A 23897-nucleotide genomic window follows, 5' to 3' on the forward strand; every position below is an offset into this window, starting at 1 on the left:
TTTAGCCCATCTTTCCTGTTTCAGCTCTTTGAAACAGCTGCCCAGTTAGTGCCACTTCCTTTCTCATTGCTCATAGACTTGCATTTTATTCCTCTTCATGAATTTATCCAATTCCCTTTTGACAATTCCTATTGAAATTGCTTCCTCGCCCCTTTCATGAGGTGCATTCCAGATCATTGTAATTCTTTCTGCCCTGTTTTTCCCTCTTACTAAATCCGTATTCTGAATCATTAAATCAGCTCCGATTGAACCCAGTTTTCACCATTAGCTATTATCAGGCCGCATGACCATTGACAATCCACAACTGCTGATTTGGTGGGTGTACGCAGGGTTAGGTCATGGGTGGGCTCAAACATGAATTACAAGTCTGCAGTGTAAATCTGAAAGGGCTGCTCCACACGTTTTAGTTTTGTCGGGGTATGCAAGTGTTTGAGGATAACTACACCACCTTCATTATCAGTTAACTGAAGATCGACCAAGGGTTCTACCAGTACTGCACTGTGCATTCAGCCAGGTTCATCCTGTAGATACTATTAAGTTGGACACAACTCTGCAAAGGGCAGGTATCTTGACCTGCCTGTTGGCTGATATTTTTCTTCCACCCAACACCTTTTTCCAGTCATTATCACATCTCTGTTTGTGGGAACTTGTTGTGTGCAAATTGGTAGCTGCAGTCTTCCCACGTGACTACACTTGGAGAAAACAAGAAGTGCTTTCGGACATCCTGAGATCATGAAAGTCTCAGTAGAAATACAAGTCTTCCTTTCCAGGTCTGTACAGCTCAGTTACATGGTGGGTAATTTAATTCCCAACTGAACAATCAACAACAACAACTTGCATTGATATTGGGCCTTGAACGTAGTAAAACATCCCAAAGCACTTCAGTGGTGAGAGTCCAGCACTTGAATTGAGCTAAGGCTTGAAAACTGTTGAGTTTGTGGGATGGGGGGGTGGGTTACTTTGTGTTCCGATTGTGATGTGTTTTCCTGCTTTCTCAGATAAAGGTTCAGCACAGGGATTGACCCAAGAGCCATACGCCTGTTCTCAATGTAAAACTGATTTCACCTGTCGCTGGAGGCAAGGAAAAACTGGGACTATCATGTGTGAGCAGTGTGTGACGTCCAACCAGAAGAAGGCATTGAAAGCTGAACATACCAATCGTCTGAAAGCAGCATTTGTGAAGGCCCTTCAGCAGGAACAGGTGAGCAGGTGAAAAGTTACAACTTCCCCAGTGTTATACAGTGACAGACCCATCCCCACCAGTACTGTACCCCAGTGTTATACAGTGACAGACCCATCCCCACCAGTACTGTACCCCAGTGTTATACAGTGACAGACCTGTCCCCAACAGTACTGTACCCCAATTTTATACAGTGACAGACCCATCCCCACCAGTACTGTACCCCAGTGTTATACAGTGACAGACCCGTCCCCACCAGTACTGTACCCCAGTGTTATACAGTGACAGACCCGTCCCCACCAGTACTGTACCCCAGTGTTATACAGTGACAGACCTGTCCCCAACAGTACTGTACCCCAATTTTATACAGTGACAGACCCATCCCCACCAGTACTGTACCCCAGTGTTATACAGTGACAGACCCGTCCCCACCAGTACTGTATCCCAGCGTTATACAGTGACAGACCTGTCCCCACCAGTACTGTATCCCAGTGTTATACAGTGACAGACACTAGTATTGTCCACTGTGTTATATGGAGAGAGACCTATCCCCACTAGTAATGTGCCCCAGTGTCACACAGTGACGGACTGTACCGCACATTGGTACCCACAGAATGACAAAATTGTGAGATAATATATAATACTGCAGCCATGTGTGTTTCAGAAATACACTTTATTCTGTGTACTGAGTGAGGGACTGTCATCTTTGGAGGATAAAGTTATTGTTTACTTTGAGGGGGAGAGAATTCAACTCGCCGAGAGATACCCAGGTTCCGAGCACAGCTATCTCCCAAGGGCAACAGCAATGCAAGTAGCTTGTGGCTGAATCCTCCACTGCAGATATTTACCTTCCTCCCTTGCGCATGTGTGTGAAGAAGATAGTGGCATAGAACAATCACTTTGTTTTGCAGGAGATTGAACAACGGATACTGCAACAGACATCATCTAGTATACAGAGCAAGCAGGACTCTGCAGTACACCACACGTTGAAACAGGTATTGGAGACAAGTTATTCACTAACGATGAAAATTGCAAGTGCTGAATTGCAGAGTTGTCTCTATGATTAGTTGTGACTGTTCCAACTGTGGCTTCTCCCGGCATTCTATTTGTGCTCACAGCAGATGGAGTATTTTCCATGGACAAACTTGAGCACGTCATGGGTGAGGTGAATGCGTTCGCTTGCTGCATGATCAGCAAGTGACCCTTTCTCTCTCTATATCCACATTCGGAAGATGTACTGGATGCCTGTCCAACTCCCCTGATTGCCCTGAAAGGTGATTAAAAAGCCTTGCAGACTGGCCAGATATTTCAGGATGCAGCAGAAATCCAAGTTTATCGCAAAATGCAATTTACCAGAAGCAAAATCCAATCCGAAGTGATACAATATTTGAAGGTTGGATAGGTTTGAGCTCACAGTAACTGCAGTTTCCAATATTCACCGAGTTCCTTCATCTATAATCCTGATAGCCAAATGGTGAAGGAAGAAACCACAGCCAATACTTGGAATAGATTTATTTGCAGAGTAAAACATTACAGGTATAAACCTTCTCACATGACCCAGACCCTGTGAGCTTCTTTATATGTCTCAAGTAACCACAGAATCACTGCCCTCCACCTGTATGTACTTAATCTCAATTGATGGAATTAATACCTTTTCAATTCCTTAATTCAGATTTGGGTGACCATGCTGTTCCATGTCACAGTTGTGATATAGAACTTTTTTTTTATATAGATTTTGAGTACTCAATTTTTTTTTTTCCCCAATTAAGCGGCAGTGTAGCATGACCAATCCACCTACCCTGCACATCTTTGGGTTGTGAGGGTCAGACCCACACAGACACGGGGAGAATGCAAACTCCACATGGACAGTGACCCGGGGCCAAGGTCGAACCCGGGTCCTCTATGCTGTGGGGCAGCAATGCTACCAACTGCGTTGCCGTACCGCCCCAGTTGTGGTGTGGAGCCAAATGGTCAAATAAATGACCTGAAGATTTTGTGACAGACGGCACTCAAATATGCCTGATGTCGGCCACTTTTTTATTTTTGCATTCCTGATCAAAAGCAGGTCTTTTGCACTAAGTAGCTAGAAAAGAAAACAGAAGGCTTTTTCTCAGTCAGCATGCAGCAATCATTATTGCTTTTACCTGGGTGGGTAGAAAATGAAAAACACTGCGCCTCACTAGGAATTTCTGTTTTTGGTTGGAGGGTATCTTTGTGCCTTTAATACGAAATGTATCCAGATAGAATTGTGTTTGCTGTAGCAATAGGCAAGGGAGTGGGAAGCGAAGCAAATCTGATCAGATCCAACCACAATGGTATGAGCTATTAGATTTGTGTACAGCTCCATTTGATGTGCAATGCACAACATAGTTTAACAAGTTAGTAGTTGGTCATCTGTTTTCGTAGGTTGAAAATGTGATCCTCCTGCCTCTTTTGAGAAACTCGGTGGTGCCCAGATGGACCAATCAAATCATAGTGCAACAGAGCAAGTGGTCATATTCAGCTGATCCTTGACTTCCTGCATGTTGCAATTCCCCCAACCTCTTCACTGCCATAGTAATTGGCAGAAAGATTACAAAAGTGGTGAAGGTCTGGAGCTCGCTCTGCCTGAAAGGCAATCGAGGCAGAAACTCTCATCGCTTCAAAAAAAATAGTTGGACAGGCACTTGAAGTGCTGTAATGTACATGCTGCAGGCCAAGATCTGCAAGGTGGGATCAGGTTGAATTTGGCCAACAGAGATGAGCTGAATAAATTGTCCACATTTTTTATGTTTCTATCCTACTTGACTTACTCTGTCTCGAGGCCCCAGCTTTTGGCTGTGCTGCCCTATTTATGCCCAGACCTGGCACTGTCTCAGTTGCATGCCCAGTGGGCAATACCACGGGGACTCGGCTAGTTTTTGAGAAGTAAGTTAGATCTGCTAAATCTTAAAATCTCCCAAAAAGAGGTTTAGGTAATTATCACCAAACTTATCTTTGAACCTTTAAAACTGATGTTGCAATGACCTACACTTTTCCTATAAAAGAAACATCGTCTCAGAACTGCAGGCCAAGGATGGGCATATGGGCATGAGAGCAGGATGGTGAGTTGATGGGAAGCAACAGGAAGGTCTGAGTCCTGCTGCAATGTTCCAGTGAAGCTCACCGCAAACTGGAATAACAGCACCACATTTTCCAATTAGGCATGTTACAGCCTTCCAAAGTTAACATTGAGTTCAACAACTTGAGGCTGTGAACTGTCTCCTCCACCTTCACCCCATTTTTTTTATTTCTATCGATTTATTTTCATTTCTTCCATCGATCTGTTTTCCCCTCACCATGGTCTCCCCTCTTCCCACTCCACTCCACTCCACTAGAGCCATCTGTTCCCTGTTCCACGTTGTCCTTTGACACACTGCTTACCTCTGCTCTGCTTTAACGCATTCTGAACTCTTAATGCGTCCTTCTTGGTCATTATCACCACCATTTACATTCCCCTGGTATTTTTGTCTATGTCATCCATATCAATCTCGAACGATTGCTGGCCCTCTATTTCCAATTCTCTCTAGCTCTCATAGAATTTACAGTGCAGCAGGAGGCCATTCGGCCCATCGAGTCTGCACCGGTTCTTGGAAACAGCACCCTACCCAAGCCCACACCTCCCCCCTATCCCCATAACCCAGTAACCCCACTCAACACTACGGGCAATTTTGGACACTAAGGGCAATTTAGCATGGCCAATCCACCTAACCTGCACATCTTTGGACTGTGGGAGGAAACCGGAGGAAACCCACGCACACACTGGGAGAACATGCAGACTCCGCACAGACAGTGACCCAAGCCAGGAATCGAACCTGGGACCCTAGAGCTGTGAAGCAATTGTGCTAACCACAATGCTACCGTACTGCCAAAGAGTTATCTAGAATCAATGTTTTTTTTATAAATTTAGTGTACCCAATTCATTTTTCCAATTAAGGGGCAATTTGGCGTGGCCAATCTACCGACCCTGCACGTCTTTGGGTTGTGGGGGCGCAACCCACGCAAACATGGGGAGAATGTGCAAACTCCACACGGACAATGACCCAGAGCCGGGATCGAACCTGAGACCTCGGCGCCGTGAGGCAGCAGGGCTAACCCACTGCGCCACCGTGCTGCCCATCTAGAATCAATGTTAGTTCCGTTCCCCTTCCTGTACTTAACCTGAGTTTGTTTTTATGTCTACCTCTGCGCTCAAAAGTGTGAACGTCAGGGCAGCACAGTGACGCAATGGTTAGCACTGCCGCCTCAAGTCACCGAGGTCCCAGGTTCGATCCTGGCTCTGGGTCACTGTCCGTGTGGCGTTTACACATTCTCCCCGTGTTTGGGTATTGGCCCCACAACCCAACAGATATGCAGGGTAGGTGGATATGCCACGCTAACTTGCCCCTTAATTGGAAAAAATGAATTAGGCACTCTAAATTTATTTTTTTTAAATATGAAAGCACTTAAGGCCCAAAATGTGTTATATTTTGAGTACAGACTCCAGTCGAGTTAATAGATGATAATTAATTCCTGTGTTTTTGTAACTAACTGTGATTTTATTTTATCCAGAGCTCTGGGCAGCTGTCTCGAGGGCCGCATTCGATTACAGCCAACCCCCGAGGGGTGCTGCACACGTTTAGCCAATCGTCTCAGCTGCAGAACTCGACTCTTGTCAGCAGGCAGAGTAAGCATACAGAGAGAGCCATGAGCAAAGGCAACACCGCCACCTGGAGGAAACAGATCACCAACACAGGTACATCAACAAGATGCTCCACTTTTATTAGGTTTCTATCTCTTTGCCCCTGGCGCATTCATTCTCAGCCTCCGCCTGTCCTCCTTGGCAATCGAAAAACCTTCTGTCTTGTGTCAAACTGAATAACACAGCTTATCCTGAAAACCTTAAGGGTATTCAGTGCAATAATCTGTATTTTCAGAGCATCTTTAATGTCGTAGAATGCCGCAAGGTTGCTTCGCGGTTTGCGTCAGCAAAATTTGTCACAACAGATCAAAAATAAGAGTGTTAAAAGGAGAACAAAGTCTTCCGGTTGTGGCTATGCGGAGCTACGCCGCACGTTCGGCAGCTCCCGCTAGAAACGGACTTTGGGGCTCTTTTTCAGGGCCCCAGCGGCACTTTATCGACGATTCCCGACGTGGGAAGGGGTCTGCACTGGATCCCCAGGGTTCTATGGTCCGGACCAGGAGTGGGGCGAGCAGAAAAGCGGTGGCAGCGCCTCTGGAAAAATGGGGGAAGGAAAACAAAATGGCGGCCGGCTGAGCCCTCGAGGAGTGGAGGCAGTGGGCGCAGGAGCAGCAGGAGACTCTTAGGCGCTGCTTTCAGGAGCTTAAGGCGGAGCTGCTGGAGTCGCTGAAGGCTACCACTGGTAAGCTTCTGGAGACACAGACAGCCCAGGGGGCCGCAATCCGGGAGCTGCAGCAGCAGACTTCCGAAAGGGAGGATGAGGCGGCGGCCCTCGCGGTAAAGGTGGAGATGCACGAGGCGCTCCATAAAAAGTGGCAGGAGCGGTTCGAGGAGATGGACAACAGGTCGAGGCGGAAAAATTTACGGATCCTGGGCCTCACAGAGGGGCTGGAGGGGTCGGACCTGGCGGCCTATGTGGTCGTTTTGTTGAACTCGCTGATGGGAGCTGGGTCCTTCTGGGGGACCCTGGAGCTGGAGGGGGCCCACAGAATACTGGCTAGGATGCCCAAGCCGAATGAGCCGCCGCGGGCGGTGCTGGTGCGGTTCCACTGGTTCGTTGACCGGGAGTGCGTGCTTCGGTGGGCCAAGAAGGAGCGGAGCAGCAAGTGGGAGAACACGGTGGTGCGGATCTACCAGGACTGGAGTGCGGAGGTGGCTAAGCGGAGGGCCGGGTACAACCGGATGAAGGCGGTGCTCCACAGATAGAGTGTGAAGTTTGGCATGTTGCAGCCGACGCGTCTGTGGGTCACCTACAAGGACCGTCACCATTACTTTGAGTCCCCGGAGGAGGCGTGGGCCTTTGTGCAGGCCGAGAAATTGGACTCAAACTGAGGGTCAGGGATCGGGGTTTTATATGTAAATGTAACTGTGTCTATTTTTTTTTGGAGGGGGGGTTCTCTGTTTCATGCAGGATGTGTGTTGCCTTTAGGGTGGTGGGGCGATGCCTTTATGTCTTTTTGTATGGGTCTGGTGGACGGGTTCGGGGAGCTGGTGGTGGGGACCGGCAATGGGAGTTGCCCTAAAGGAGGCGGGGTTGGGCAGGGCGAAAGCGCGGGCTTGCCTCTGGTTTCCCGTGCTGCGGGGTGATGGGGGCGGGGTCGGGGCTGAGAAGCGCGGGCCTTTGCTGGCTTTTATTGTCCCGCGCAAGAGCGGGGGGGGCCTGCTGATGGGCACGGAGGCGGAGGAGTAGCCCCACGTGGGGAGGGGTCGGCGGTGTGTCGGGTGTCACCGGGGTCAGCGGTGGTTAGCTGGCTCGCGGGGAGTGCTATGGAGGGGGGGGCGCGGCTAGGAGGGGTCCTAGCCTGGGGGGGTACCGGGTTGCTGCTGGAATGGCCAGGAAGGAGCTGGAGAATGCTGGGGGGGGGGGGGGGGAGTTGCCGCCGTGGGGAACAGGCCGAGCGGGGGGCGCTGGCCAGTGGCGGGCAGGGGATGGGTTATGGCTAATCGGCAGGGGCGGGGGGCAGGGAGCCCTCTGATCCGGCTGATAACTTGGAATGTGAGGGGGCTGAAGGGGCCGGTCAAGCGGGCCTGGGTGTTTACGTACTTGAAGGGGCTGAAGGCGGATGTGGCCATGCTCAAGAGACGCACCTGAAGGTGGCGGACCAGGTTCGAATGAGGAAGGGATGGGTGGGCCAAGTATTTCATTCAGGGCTGGATGAGAAGAATCGGGGGGTGCGATCCTGGGGGGAAAGAGGGTGTCGTTTGAGGCGTCAAATGTGATGGCTGACAGTGGCGGGAGGTATGTGATGGTGAGTGGTAAGCTGCAGGGGGAGCGGGTGGTGCTGGTGAATGTTTACGCCCCAAACTGGGACGATGCGGGGTTTATGCGGCGCATGTTGGGCCGCATTCCGGATCTGGAGGCGGGGGGCCTGATCATGGGGGGGGGGGGGCTTCAACACGGTGCTGGATTCCCCCATTGGGCCGATCCAGGTCCCGGACGGGTAGGAGGCCACCGGAGGCTAATGTGTTGAGGGGGTTTATGGATCAGATGGGAGGGGTGGATCCCTGGAGGTTTGTGAGGCCAAGGGCCAGGGAGTACTCGTTTTTCTCCCACGTGCATAAGGCCTATTCCAGGATCGATTTTTTTTGTCCTGAGCAGGGGGCTGGTTTCGAGGGTGGAGGATGTCAAATACTCTGCCATAGCCATTTCGGATCATGCCCCGTACTGGGTGGACCTCGGGCTGGGGGAGGAGAGGGACCAGCGCCCGCTCTGGCGCTTGGAGGTGGGGCTGCTGGCAGACGAGGAGGTGGCCGGGAGGGTTCGGGGGTGTATCAAGAGGTACTTTGAGGCCAACGATAACGGGGAGGTCCGAGTGGGGACGGTCTGGGAGGCATTGAAGGCGGTGATTAGAGGGGAGTTGATTTCCATCCGAACCCATAGGGAGAGGTGAGAGCAGAGAGAGAGGGAGAGATTGGTAGGGGAGATGGTGAGGGTGGACAGGAGATATGCGGAGGCTCCGGAGGAGGGATTGCTGGGGGAGCGGCGTAGCCTTCAGGCCAGGTTCGACCTACTGCCCACCAGAAAGGCGGAAGCTCAGTGGAGGAAAGCACAGGGAGCGGTGTATGAATGCGGGGAGAAAGCGAGTCGGATGCTGGCACACCAGCTCCGAAAGCGAGACACGGCCAGGGAGATTGGGGGAGTGAAGGATAGAGATGGGAAGGTGGTGCGGAGGGGGGTAGACGTAAATGGGGTCTTTAGGGACTTTTATGAGGAACTGTACCGGTCTGAACCCCCGGTGGAGGGAGGGATGGGGGGGGGAATGGGGCGCTTCTTGGACAAGCTGCGATTTCCGAAGGTGGAGGCGGGGCAGGTGGAGGGACTGGGGGCGCCGATTGAGCTGGAGGAATGGTCAAAGGGATAGGGAGCATGCAGTCGGGGAAGGCGCCGGGGCCGGATGGGTTTCCGGCCGAATTCTATAAAATGCATGCGGACCTGTTGGGCACCCTGTTGGTTCGGACCTTTAACGAGGCAAGGGAGGGGTGGGCTTTGCCCCCAGCTATGTCACGGGTGCCGATTTCCTTGATCCTTAAGCGGGACAAGGACTCCCTGCAGTGTGGGTCAGATAGGCCGATCTCGCTGCTAAATGTAGACGCCAAACTGTTGGCGAAGATCTTAGCTACAAGGATAGAGGATTGTGTGCCAGGGGTCATTCACGAGGACCAGACGGGGTTTGTAAAGGGAAGGCAGTTGAATACCAACATACGAAGGCTTCTGAATGTCATTATGATGCCGGCTGTGGAAGGGGAGGCGGAGATAGTGGTGGCATTAGACGCGGAGAAGGCCTTTGATAGGGTTGAGTGGGGGTATCTGTGGGAGGTGTTGGAAAGGTTTGGGGAGGGGTTTGTCCGCTGGGTGAGGCTGCTTTATGAGGCCCCGATGGCGAGTGTAGCCATGAATAGGAGGAGGTCCGAGTACTTTCGGCTGCACCGGGGGACGAGACAGGGGTGTCCCCTGTCCCCCTTGCTCTTTGCGTTGGCAAGTGAGCCCCTGGCCATGGCGTTGAGGGAGTCAGGGAACTGGAGGGGCCTGGTGCGGGGTGGGGAGGAGCATCGAGTGTCGCTTTATGCGGACAAACTGTTGCTGTATGTGGCGGACCCGGTGGGGGGAAATGCCGGAGGTGATGAGGATTCTCAGCGAATTTGGGGGCTTTTCTGCGTATAAGCTCAACCTGGGTATGAGCGAGTTGTTCATTGTGCACCCGGGGGATCAGGAGGAGGGGATTGGTAGGCTCCCACTGAAGCAGGCAGGGAGGAGCTTTAGGTACCTGGGAGTCCAGGTGGCTAGGAGCTGGGGGGCCCTGCACAAGCTTAACCTCACAAGGTTGGTGGAGCAAATGGAGGAGGAGTTTAAAAGGTGGGATATGTTACCGCTGTCGCTGGCGGGTAGGGTGCAGCCAGTCAAGATGACGGTGCTCCCGAGGTTTTTGTTCCTGTTCCAGTGCCTTCCCATCCTTATCCCGAAGGCCTTTTTTAGGAGGGTTAACAGGAGTATCACGGGATTTGTATGGGCGCATGGGACTCCGAGGGTGAGAAGGGTGTTTTTGGAGCGGGGCAGGGATGGGGGGGCTGGCGCTGCCCAACCTCTATGGGTACTATTGGGCTGCCATCGCAACGACGGTGCGTAAGTGGGTAATGGACGGGGAAGGGGCAGCATGGAAGAGGATGGAGATGGCGTCCTGTGCGGATACGAGCCTGGGGTCGCTGGTAACGGTGCCGTTGCCGCTCCCTCCAACGAGGTATACCACGAGCCCGGTGGTGGTGGCTACCCTTAAAATTTGGGGGCAGTGGAGACGGCATAGGGGGGAGGTGGGGGGCTCGATGGAGTCCCCGATACGGGGGAACCACCGGTTTGTTCCAGGGAGCATCGATGGTGGGTTTCTGGGCTGGCACAGGGTATGTATCAGGAGGTTGAGGGACCTGTTTGTAGATGGGAGGTTCGCAAGCCTGGATGAGTTAGAGGGGAAATGTGGGCTCCCCCCGGGAACATGTTTAGGTACATGCAGGTGAGGGCGTTTGCCAGGCGGCAGGTGGAGGGGTTCCCTCTGTTGCCCCCACGTGGGGTACGGGACAGGGTGCTCTCGGCGGTGTGGGTTGGAAGGGGGAGGATCTCGGATGTGTACCACATCATGCAGGAGGTGGATGAGGCCTCGATGGAGGAGCTGAAGGGTAAGTGGGAAGAGGAGCTGGGTGAGGAGATTGAGGAGGGGACGTGGGCGGATGCCCTGGAAAGGGTGAATTCCTCCTCTTCTTGTGCGAGGCTTAGCCTCATACAGTTCAAGGTGCTACACAGGGCTCATATGACCGGGACGAGGATGAGCAGGTTCTTCGGGGGCGAAGACAGGTGTGCTAGGTGCTCGGGGAGCCCAGCGAACCATGCCCATATGTTCTGGGCATGCCCAGCGTTTGGGGGGCTTTTAGAAGGGGGTAGCAAGCATGGTGTCGAGGGTGGTAGGATCCAGGGCTGAGCCAGGCTGGGGACTCGCGATATTTGGGGTAGGAGCGGAACCAGGAGCGCAGGAGGCGAAAGAGGCTGGTGTTCTGGCCTTTGCGTCCCTAGTAGCCCGGCGTAGGATTTTGCTTCAGTGGAAGGATGCAAGGCCCCCAAGCGTGGAGACCTGGATCAATGACATGGCGGGGTTCATCAAGTTGGAGAGGGTGAAATTCGCCCTGAGGGTTGCAAGGGTTCTTTAGGCGGTGGCAGCCTTTCCTAGACTTCCTGGCGGAACGGTAGGGAAATAGGCCGGCAGCAGCAGCAACCCGGGGGGGGGGGGGGGGGGGGGTTTGGTTCGGTGGGAGGGAGAAATGTGTACATGGGTTTATTGAATGTGGAGGGTGTTATCTCTTTCCTTTTTGTAGTTTGCTTTTTTTGTTTTTGTAGTTGCTTGGTTGTTGTTCTTTGGTTTTTACTATGGTTGTTTTGTCAATATTGTTTTGTTGTTTATATTTTGTGAAAATCTTAATAAAAGTTATTTTTAAATAAAAAAGAAGGAGAACGAGACAGACGCTTGGGGAATGACAGTGCAGTTGCCAGTTGGTGGAGGGAAGAAAAGTAGAGGGTTGACGAGGCCAGAAATGAGAGGACCCCAATTCTCGGGCTGAGGTTACAGAATGGAGAGGGTATGGAGGGATTCAAACACTAAATGAAGTGAGGTTAACGTTGGCATGAAAAGGAAAATTTGAAAATGCTGGAAATCAGTGAAATCATAGTTTTGGCAAAGCACAGCAGAACATAATAGGGGCGATACGGTGGCATTGTGATTAGCACTGCTGCCTTCCAGGGCCAGGGACCCTAGGTTTGATTCCAACCTTGGGTGACTGTCTGTGTAGTGTTTGTACATTCTGCCCGTGTCTGTGTTAGTTTCCTCCCACAGTCCAAAGATGTGCAGCTTCGGTAGATTGGCCATGCTAAATTGCCCCTCAGTGTCCAACGGTTAGGTGGGGTTACGGGGATAGAGCGGGGGAGTGGCCCTAGGTAGGGTGCTCTTTCAGAGGGTCAGTGCAGACTAGATGGTACGAATGGCCGCCTCCTACACTAGGGATTCTCTGATCAACTGAGCAGACTGGTATCCTTCGTCAAAATTGAGGAAATTAATTCAGCACTTTTCTGAAATGTTTAACCCGCTTGTAACCACTTGCTTGAGCTGAATTTCACATATTAGCTTGTGTATTCCTTGTCACCATCCCTGTAATTACCTCTCTTCCCCTTCCCTGTATCCTCCTTTTGCTTAACTTTCCCTTTGATCAAAATATGTGGATTATGTTCCTTAACTAGGTTACTTTCTTTCATTCGAGGTGGAATCTCACTTTAATGACATTTGTTTTTGACGAGTTTATGATACTGAGCATAGGTATGGAAGCTGTGTTGTTTTGCCAGCTTCCCTCCCGCTCTGTAGAAGCCAAACTTTGCACATTTCACACATCCCAGCTTGAACTCGAACCTGGTATTCCTGGGTGCAGTTCACTTTATGTTTGAGTTCACTCACAGGAAGCCATGGAATACTGCAGACTTGTACTACAAAGGCTTGTGCGCACCCAGAGTGAAACCTTGCTGGGTGTTGTCAAGAACAGCTAAGTGGCTTCCTGGAAAGCAACCCTGTCTGCACCAGCACTGCAGAACAATGTGGATCAAAACGAACTTAATCTTGAGTCCCAAAATGCTGCCTCCAATTCATTCATGAAATGGGCGTTGCTGGCTGGGCCAGCATTTATTGCCCTTGAACGGAGTGGCTTAATAGGGCATTTAAGATACAACCACATCGATGTGCATCTGGAGTCACATGTAGGCCAGTCCAGCTAAAGGTGGCAGATTTCCTTCTAAAGAACGTTATTGAACCAGGTGGGTTTTTACAACAATCGATAATGGTTTCATTTAGACTTTTCAGATTTCACCATCTGCCATAGTGGGATTCATACCAAGGTCCCCAGAGCATCAACCTGGGTCTCTGGATTGTCAGTCCAGGGACAATACCACTTCCCATGTTTCCCTTACCTACCTAACATGTAAGTTGGGTCCAGCAAATGGCACAGGAAGCATCATTAAGTCATTGTTGTGACATTCAGTTTAAATTATCCCACCTAGTGTCGGTAGCTGCTTCCTAACCTTACTGGAATGCCTCTGGAGATATGATTTGAGCACAAGCCAAGGTGGAAATTGAACACTAAATGCCAACGGTTAAAAAATTTGTAATGGTTAAGATTGTTAATTGATGGGGGGCAAAGGTGAGGAGGAAAATAATTGAAAACACAGGCCATCCTGCCAGCTTCCATTCAGCCAAGAGAAATTGGAATCTGTTCATCAGATTCTGGTAGGATGCTGGATTTTTTGGTGCAATGACTAAGTTTTGCCACTTCTCTCCATTTCCAGGGGTTACCATGGCATACGTTAGCCCAAATCTATCGGTGCACAAGACAACTTCAGCCGTGGATCGTCAACGCGAGTACCTGCTGGACATGATCCCCTCACGATCCATCAGCCAATCGGCCACCACATGGAAATAAATCGGGTGGGGGTAGCGGGGAGGGAGATAGCTCTGAGACAGCTGCCATCACCTTGCACCCTTCTTTCTTTACTGCTAATATGCAGTCCAACAGTCCGAGGTGTGAGGCCCACATCAACCCGGCGAATTTCCTGTAGTCTTATCAGATAAAATCTGGATTTCTTTGCCCTTCGGACACTTACAAATGTATAAGGAAAAAGTACAAAATGTGACTAATAGAAATGGGTATTCATTGTCGGATTATAATGAAAGCTGTATGGGGAAATGAGAATTTTTTTTTTACTTGTTCTTTCTGTGTGTGTGTATTTCTGCCTGTAAGTGTGTGTGTGTGTGTGTGTGTGTGTGTGTGTGTGTGTGTGAGAGCGGGCGTGCCTGTGTGTGTGAGTGAGCGCACATGCCTGTGTGAGCACGTGTGCCTGTGTGTGAGTGCATGTGTGGCGTGTGTGAGCAAGCGATTGTGTGTGCACGAGGGGGTGTGTGTGCGCGCAAGTGAGCGCACGTACCTGTGTGCGAGCACAATTATGTCTGAGAGCACAAGCTTGTGTATTTGTGTTCTGTTTCTCACCTTCATAGTATAAAGGACACCACCATAAGTCTCAAGTTCTACAATAGCATATAGTATAATTTTTTGGATTTTTTTTCTTTCACTCTCCACCTGGTCGCAAACACAATAATCCTGTGTCAATCAGCATGAGGGGTAAAGTTGATAAGATGGCTACTGAGCCGGTTACAGTCAGACAATTTGGAGTGTTCCATTTTCAGGAACAGAAACTTGAGATTTCAAGAAGACTGGGCAGCATTGAAGGACCACCAAACAACGTAGCCTATGCTGTTCAAACAAGGACACTGTCTTCTCCCATAATATAGATAATATATTATTTGTGACTCCTGATCTTCCACCTTTAAAGCATGCTTGCCTAATACCTTTTAAGCAAACCATGTGATTTCTTTGGGATTCATCTGCCTGCCGATACCCACATAACTATGTAACATAGTTTTAAATGGGGGAGGGAGTCACCTTTTTCACAAGGATTCAGATTGGAGGATAGAAGTAAATAATTATGCCCTATATTAGATTATGTGCAATGTTGTCGGGGATTTCCAGTGTGTCAGTTTCCTTTCTGCCCAGAGCCCACTTGGAAGTAGCCCAGTGATACCTCTCTCCCCTTCATGGCCTGCATCCCCCACACACATCAATGAACATCAGTGTTTACAAACTGGAAATAGGCAGGTAACCTGAGACGGGCCATTTTCTATTGTTGGGTGGGGAGATTGGAAGATTTTAAGATTTTCAGGAGTTCTATGTGAAGTTACTTGAGCAGGCTGTCCTGAATATTCTAGTCAAGGGCATAACATGAGCACAGACATTGCTGAACTTTGTGAAAGACTTTTCAGAAGGATGAATAATCTCTATTCCATTTTTATTTAATACTCTTCTCTTTCAACCCCCAATTCCCCTCCAGCTCCTTACAATTGTGGCTTTACCGCTGTTTAGAAACCTCCACATTGGAGGGTTTGGGCTTTTCCGCCCCATTGTATCCCAAGGCAGATCTAGTTTCAATACTGGATTTTAATAGGTGCCAGGGTCTCCATTCCAAACTCGGGAGGGTCTTGTGTCTATCAAGTCTCACTCGAGCAGGAAGCTCTTGTTGTATTTATGCTCCCAAGCCATTTCGGTCAGTCACCTTTATGTGGATGCTAAAATGCTCTAATCAGTGTTAAGCCTTGTGTTCATATTTGGGCAGTGATGGGCTGGCAGAGGTAGATCAAGACATTTCGTTAAGGCAGAAGTTGCTGCTTGAAGGCAAAGTTGGGGTTGGAAAAGGGGGGGGAACATGACAATGTTCACAACGTTCATGTGGCCAAGTGACTGCTCTCCATTCCAAATTCCCAAGAAACTGGAACTGACACTGTCATTTTAACTCCAGTTTGTTTCTGATCCCAGTGTGAAAAATTTATTTTAATGTTTAGGGAGATTTGTAGTTTTCCCTCCTTTTTGATATCTGATTAGTCATTAGGAAGCCATTTTGCCAGTTGTCTCTGGTTTTTTTTGCTTTAAATCTTTGGGTTCTTTCATTTTGTATATGATTGGTTAGCTGGAATGAGAGATTTAATTCCACCAGAGTTAGATTAATATTGTGGAGTACGTTTGGACCACTGCAGAGATCAAAAAGTGTAATTTTCAGAGACCCCAATGTTTGTAAATGATCAGGACCTCTTCCATGGAAGTTAGTCAACAGGAACATGTTTTTGATTTTAAAACCTGCAGGCAGGGAGGTGGTAGTTTATGCGCCATTCAACTTCAAAACCCAACTGCATGCTCCATAAGCAACAGCAGAGACATAATAAGTGCACGAAGAACATGTTTCAGGATTGATCCCAGTTTGCTCTCAGCAGTGAATAGAGTTGTACCCATTGCCTTTATTCTCCCTTAAGTTAGGAAACGTCTGCCAAGGTTCATGCTGTTGGTGGCCATCCAGTGTCTCCTATTGGGAAGTTCAGTTGCGTGTGTGGAGGTCCAGATGAGTCACAACTATTTAGCACAGCCTCTAGATACCCCCCGAACCCCAATAACAAAAATCCTCCTCAGCCAATTTGTGCATGAAGAGTAACCACTTGGATGAGGTTCCAGAGGACTTTCCCGCCTTCTGTAAAATTAGATCATAACAAGAGGGGAAACGGAGGAGGCCTGCCCATACTGGTCCCTGCTCCAGATTGCCTCCTGTATAGTGCTTGTGTATGACTCCCAGAACATCTTTGTCTCCTCTTTTCAAAACAAAACACACTTTTCTGGGTCGTACCAATGTCTTTCTTATTGTTTTTTTCTGATTGGGGGGGGGGGGGGGGGGGGGGTGCAGGGCTGGGAAGTATGTCCATTTTGTAACATATTGGGTGGAGCTGACTAATTGGAAGTTCTCTTGGAGACTTGGGTTCTCTGTTGCAATGTACATAAGAAGTTTTTTTTGTTGTAGAAGTTTGAGTTTGTTGCGATCTTTATTGGATTTTTACGTGGTATGGAATTCAAGATTCAGGGTGGATTTTCGACTTGGAGTGGGTGCAGAAAATGACTTGACTGTAATCCACCCAGAGACTGGGTTAGACCGTGTGATGGTATTTTTTTTTTGGTTGTCCCTGACTCACTCTCTCTCTGTCCTCACTGTCCAGAATGCTTTCTTGGGAGAGGTGGGCTCTGCTGACTGCTTATTAAGCCAGTAAGAGATTGAGAATGTGTTGGTTCCATTGTCATTTGCATCAGCTGATACAAATAGTACTAGTTGTGGAGAGCCATATACATACAATGTGTTAATTAATGTGATGCATTACAGATGATTAACAGTGTGTGCCCTGTACTTTGTGCTCTCTCTAACGGAAATCCCTTAAATCTGGGATTAGGAACTAAAGGAGAACCAGAATGTTGTTCACTTTGGAGTGTGGTGATAAATTCAACTTCTTGTCCACCATCTCATTTTCTGGATCTTGGACTGTTTTCCTTTATGCTCCTCTTCCACCCCCACCTCTCAAATAAGAAAAACAGGAAAGGAGATGCAGATGCAAAGGGGTACAACCTTTGGAACCAGGGTTCAAGCCGAAACCCGCTTGGGATGAAAGAAGTCTCTTGTCTGCTGGCTCCTGTTAGTTTGGGGCACTCCTGATCGGTGCAGTTCCTAGTGGGTGTGGGCCCACGCACACAGTATAATCTGTTTGGACCATAACGAGACATTTTCAGTCTGGTCAGGTGAGGTCATGACCTTTCGTTTTGGGTTTTGGGGAGGGACAAATAACCATGTTGAACAAGTGTTTTATGCTTTGAAGGAAATGTAGTCCACAGGAGATCGCTGTGCCTCATTCTGATGATCAGTAACAAATTGCTACCAAATAAAGCACCCAGCTTCACTGCGACAGCGAGAGTCTGGGTTGCAGGATAATTGGAAACCGAACAACTCCCATCTTCCTCTTCGGACCCGACTCTATTCTCTTCCCCTCCCTGCCCCAAAATTATTTTTTGGGGGGAAAGGAGCGGAGTGAAGAAAGAGCAACTGACAGGTATTTTTCTAGAATGAATGCAAACATCCCAGAAACCTCAAGCACATATTGTCTGTAAGCATAAACTATTTTCACGTTGGAGAGGTGACTGTATACGTGGAAATAACCACAGATTTAACAGAAATCTCAGACTTTGCAAAAGAACTTTTATCTCCACTTTGCATCGTCAGCAAATTTATATTCCGGGTGACTGAAGTCACGAGTCGATTCAGACGTGTTGGTTATCTTCTGGACCTTCTATTTACTGTGATTATAGCCTCTAATAGAAAGAAGTTTCAAAGAAATTACTCAAGATGTCCATTCCCACTGAAGCCCTGCCGGGGAATTTGAATCCATGCTCGAAGTGGATTATGTATATTGTATTGTGAGGGATTTTTAGCATTTGAATGACAAATAAACAGGACAAACAGCATTCTGGCACTTTTGTCTGTTCTTCATGGTGTTTTTTTTTTCATGCTCCGTAAATTGAAGATATCAGTGAAGATGAATGAAGTTTTTCAAATATTTTGATGAAATGTGGACGTCACTGACTAACCCAACATTTGTTGTCCATCCCTAATTAGCCTGAACTGAGTGGCATCCGAGGCCATTTAAAAAATAATCTTTATTGTCACAAGTAGGCTTACATTAACACTGCAATGAAGTTACTGTGAAAATCCCCTAGTCGCCACATTTCTATGCCTGTTCGGGTACACAGGGAGAATTCAGAATGTCCAAATTTCCTGACGAGCACGACTTTCGGGACATGTGGGAGGAAATGGAGCACCCGCAGTCACGGGGAGAACGTGCAGACGCCGCACAGACAGTGACCCAAGCCGGGAATCAAACCTGGGACCCTGGAGCTGTGAAGCAACAGTGCTACCCACTGTGCTACTGCGCCACATATTTCAACGGGCTGGTTAGAGTCAACACACTACTATCGGTCTGGAGTCACATATAAGTCAGGTCAGGACAGAAAATGACCTTCCCTAAAGGGCAAAAAGAGATGAGTTTTTATGGCAATTGATGATAGTTGCATGATCAGCATGACTGAGACTACCTTTTGGGGTGGTGCAGTGGTTAGCACTGCTGCCTCCGGTGCCGATGACCCGGGTTCGATCCCAGTCCTGGGTCACTGTCCATGTGGAGTTTGCACATTCTCCCCGTGTCTGCGTGGGTCTCACCTCCACAACCCAAAGATGTGCAAGGTAAGTAGATTGGCCACGCTAAATTGCTGCTTAATTGGAAAAAATAATTGGGTATTCTAAATTTATTTTTAAAAAGAATGAGCTTACTTTTCAATTCCAGATTTCTTTAATTGAATTTAAATTCCAAGAGCTGCTTTGGTAGGATTTGAATCTATGTCTCCAGCGCATTAGTCTGGGTCTCTGGACTACTAGTCATTACCACTATGCCACTGTCGCACACACTCAGGCAAGATATAATTTAGAAAGTAAAACATCCCTCTGCACTATGCCATTAAATACCCTCAGGCCAGGCTGAGTCTACATTAAAAACACCCACTCCAAGGTTTTAGAGAAGACCATAAAAAGGGAATAAGGATCTGGGGAGTAAATTCCAGAGCTTTGGACTTTGCCAGTTGAAAGCACATGTAGGATATTAGTGCGATTGTGGTTCTGCCGATAAGGTTGGTGAGATAAATGGAGGCCGTAAATATACTGTACAGAGAAAGGCTTTTCTTTAATGCCCAATTAATGCTGTAGAATGATCAAGGGGCCTCATATTGTCTCCACCTGTTTTACTGAAGGACTACAGTCCTATGTGGCCTCGTGCACTACACTGCCATTTTAATTGTTATGGAGCACTGTTCTATAGAATCACAACAGGCCAGACGGAGGCTATTTGGCCCATCGATCCTCCAAAAGAGCACTCAACCTAGGCCCACTACCCTGCCCTATCCTCGTAACCCCACACATTGGCCATGGTCAATCTACCTAACCTGCAAATCTTTGGACTGTGGGAGGAAACCCATGCAGATACTGGGAGAACTCAGTCACCCAAGGCTGGAATCGAACCTGGGTCTTTGGCACTGAGGCACCAGTGCTAATACAGCCTATTCAGAAAACTGCTGAAATCCTGCAGTGAAAAATTGCTTGAAATTATGTGCAACCTGTAATGGGTGTTAAGTCATTGAGGAAAGGCACCTGATGAGATATTCCAGTATTTTTTGTCCACTCTCCCAACCCCAACCAGACTGTCAAAATTTACACACCTCACGGCACCGAGGTCCCAGGTTCGATCCCGGCCCCGGTTCACTGTCTGGAGTTTGCACAGTCTCCGCATGTCTGTGTGGGTCTCACCCCCCACAACCCAAAGATGTGCAAGGTAGGTGGATTGGCCATGTTAAATTGCCCCTTAATTGGAAAAAATTATTGGGTACTCTTTTTTTTTTTTAAAAATGTTTACTTTACACACACAACCAATCAACGACGCAAGAAATAAAAGCTCAAATCAAACATTGTTGTAAGGGCTGGTTTATTCCAGACTTGAGGGCCTTTGATCATAGTTTTCACAGCAGTCACGCGGTGCCTTGGCCAAGGTATATTTACCCCAAACAATATCACTAAAAACAATTCCGATTTTTATCAAGTAACTACTTGATTTGCACAAATTGGCTGCCAGGGTTTTTTATTCTTTCATGTCCATTCTTAATTGCCCTTGAAAGTAGAAGGTGGTGAAGAGTTGCTGCCTTGAACTGCTGCAGTCCATGGATGTACACCCACCATATAATGCTCTGGGGATCCAGGTTCAAATCCCACCATGGCAGATGGTTAAATTTGAATTAAATAAAAATCTGGAATTGAAAGTCTAATTCTGACCATGAAACAATTGTCGTTAAAAATCCACTCCTGTCCTTAAGGGAAGGAAATCTGCCATCCTTGCCTGGCCTACATGTGACTCTGGATCCGCAGCAATGTGGTTGACTCTTAAATGCCCATCAGGGATGGGCAATAAATGCTGGGTCTAGCCAGCGATGCCCCCCATCCCATGAATAATTTCAAAAACATATAGGCCAGATTTCTTTCCCTAAAGGACATTAGTGAACCTGATGGATTTTTACAACCATCAATGATGCTTTTTAAAAATTCTTCCTTGGGATGTGGGTGTCATTGACAAGGCCAGCAATTGTCTTAATTGCCCTTGAACTGAGTGACTTGGTAGGACATGTCAGAGGGCAGTTAAGAGTCAACCACGGGGAGAATGTGCAAACTCCACACGGAGAGTGACCCAGAGCCGGGATCGAACCTGTGACTCGGCGCCGTGAGGCAACCGTGCTAACCACTTGCGCCACCGTGCTGCCGTCTGGAGGGCCTGATTAATTGACTGTAGCGGCACATATCACTTGTTGCTCTCAAACAAATTCCCAGCCATCAATCTCATCAATTTGAAACCAAATGCCTTTTCAAGCAATGACTTTGAAAACTGGCCCAAGTCCATGTATATGTATCATTGTTGTTGTTATCTAAATGGTTTTCCAGGGCAGCACGGTGGCACAGTAGTAGCATTGCAGTCTCACGGCGCCGAGGTCCCAGGTTCAATCCCAGCTCTGGTTCACTGTCCGTGTGGAGTTTGCACATTCTCCCCGTGTCTGCGTGGGTTTCGCCCCCACAACCCAAAGATGTGCAAGGTAGGTAGGTGGATTGAACACGCTAAATTGGCCCTTAATTGGAAAAATGAATTGGGTACTCTAAAAAAATTTTTTAAAAGATAAATAAATAAATGGTATTCCAGAATTTGTTCACCGCTGTGACCCAGAGTTATTTTTAAAGTTTATCGAATTAAGGGGCAATTTAGTGTGGCCAATCCATCTACCCTGCGCATCTTTGAGTTGTGGGGGTGAGACCCACGCAGACACACGGAGAATGTGCGAACTCCACATGTACAGTGACCCAGGGCCGGGATTAGACCCGAGTCCCCGGCGCCGTGAGGCAGCAGTGCGCTACTGTGCCACCTACCCCAGAGTTACGCAGTGACTGTCATGTCTTCACCAGGACTGTACCTGTTTTATTCAGTGGCAGACTTGTCCCTATTAGTACTGTACCCCAGTTGTATTCAGTGACCGACCTGTCCCCACCAGTACTGTACCCCAATATTGTACAGTGATAGCCCTGTCCTCACCAGCACCATACCCCAGTATTGTATTATAATAGCTCTATGTACAATGGGTGAAGGAAGCAAATGTATAGTTGCTACATTTTGCTGATGAGACAAAGATAGGCAGACAGCTTGTGAAGGCACAGGGAGCTGCAAGGGGACGTAAATAGGTTAAGTGAGGAGGCAAAAATGTGGCAAATGAAGTACAACATGGGAAAATGTAAACTTGTCCACTTTGGAGTGAAGAATAGAAAAGCAGTATATTAGTTAAATGGTGAGAGATTGCAAAGTGCTGCATTACAGTGGAAGCTGGGTGGCCTGGTGCATGGATCGCAAAAAGGTTAGCATGTGGATACAGCAAGTGATTAGGAAGGCAAATGGAATGTTGCTGTTTATTGCAAGGGGAATTGAATTTAAAAGTAGCAACGTTTTGCTACAGGGCGTTGGTAAGACCACGTCTGGAGTACTGTGTACAGGTTTGGTCTCCTTACTTAAAGGATATAATTGCATTAGCAGCAGTTCAGAGAAGGTTTACTTGTCTCATTCCTGAGGAATTATCTTATCTTATGAGGAGAAATTTGTCTGGTTGGGCCTGCACCGATTAGAGTTTCCAGGAATGAGAAGTGATCTTATTGAAACATAAGATTAGGAGCAACACGGTAGCATAGTAGTTAGCACTGTTGCTTGACAGCTCCAGGGTCCCAGGTTCGATTCCTGGCTTGGGTCACTGTCTGTGCGGAGTCTGCACGTTTGCGTGGGTTTCTTCCGTGTGATCCAGTTTCCACCCACAGTCTAAAGATGTGCAGGGTTAGGTGGATTGGCCATGCTAAACTGCCCTTATGTTATGTGGGGTTGCAGGGATAGGGTGGAGGTGTGGGCTTAAGTGGGGTGCTCTTTCCAAGGGCCGGTGCAGACTCGATGGGCCAAATGGCCTCCTGCACTGTAAATTCGATGATCTTCTATGATCCTGAGGGGTGTTAACAGCGTAGATGCTGAGAGGGTTTATGGGGGAGACTAGAACTGGGGCACACAGCTTGAAAATAAGGGGTCTCCCATTTAAGATGAAAACGAGGAGAACTTTTTCTGTGAGGGTAGGGAGTCTATTGAATTTGCTTCCCCAAAGAGCAGTGGAGCCTGGATCAGTGAATATTTTTAAGGCTGAGTTTGATAGATTCTTGATCGACAGGGGAGTCAAGGGTATGGAGGGTAGACAGGAAAGTGTAGTTGAGGTTATGATCTGATCACGATGCTGCAGTGATTAGCACTGCTGCCTCATGGTATCGCGATCCCGAGTTCGATCCCAGCCCTGGGTCACCGTCTGTGTGGAGTTTGCACATTCTCCCCGTGTTTGCGTGGGTTTCACCCCCACAACCCAAAGATGTGCAGGTCAGGTGGATTGGCCATGCTAAATTGCCCCTTAAATGGAAAAAATGAATTGGGTACTTTTAATTTTTAAAACATTAAAATAAATAAAAAATAAATTAACCCTCTGATTTTGCATTACCTTGAGTTTGCTGTGGGGTTATCAATAGAGGATCAGATCTCTCCAAACCTGAAGGGGTGAAGAAATTACACCACTGCTGATAAAGATGGAAATCAAAAATACCTTGCTGTTTACAGATGAGTAATGAGAGGAGAAATCGGCTGTTTAAATTAATCCCCCTCCTTTTTTTTAAATAAATTTAGAGTACCCAATTAATTTTTTCCAATTAAGGGGCAATTTAGTGTGGCCAATAAACCTAGTTGTACATCTTTGGGTTGTGCAAGCGAAACCCACACAAACACAGGGAGAATGTGCAAACTCCACACGGACAGTGACCCAGAGCCGGGATCGAACCTGGGACCTTGGTGCCATAAGGCAACAGTGCTAACCACTATGCCA

At 48.2% G+C, this 23897-nt stretch overlaps 1 protein-coding gene across 7 annotated transcripts in view; it reads left to right on the forward strand.

Annotated features, from left to right (window-relative positions):
- The window catches only part of gatad2ab (GATA zinc finger domain containing 2Ab), a 143578-nt gene extending 129434 nt beyond the window's left edge, over nucleotides 1-14144 (forward strand). For all 7 annotated transcript variants that reach the window (XM_038776341.1, XM_038776342.1, XM_038776344.1 and 4 more), the window contains 4 exons: nucleotides 999-1201; nucleotides 2092-2175; nucleotides 5750-5933; nucleotides 13744-14144. In XM_038776341.1, the coding sequence (XP_038632269.1) occupies nucleotides 999-1201; nucleotides 2092-2175; nucleotides 5750-5933; nucleotides 13744-13877 (605 nt within the window). In that variant the 3' untranslated portion in view covers nucleotides 13878-14144. The remainder of the gene's footprint in view (nucleotides 1-998; nucleotides 1202-2091; nucleotides 2176-5749; nucleotides 5934-13743) is intronic.
- Nucleotides 14145-23897: the final 9753 nt, after the last annotated feature.

The sequence above is a fragment of the Scyliorhinus canicula genome, chromosome 18 (assembly GCF_902713615.1).
Source record: "Scyliorhinus canicula chromosome 18, sScyCan1.1, whole genome shotgun sequence".
In the NCBI taxonomy this organism is placed as follows: Eukaryota; Metazoa; Chordata; class Chondrichthyes; order Carcharhiniformes; family Scyliorhinidae; genus Scyliorhinus; species Scyliorhinus canicula.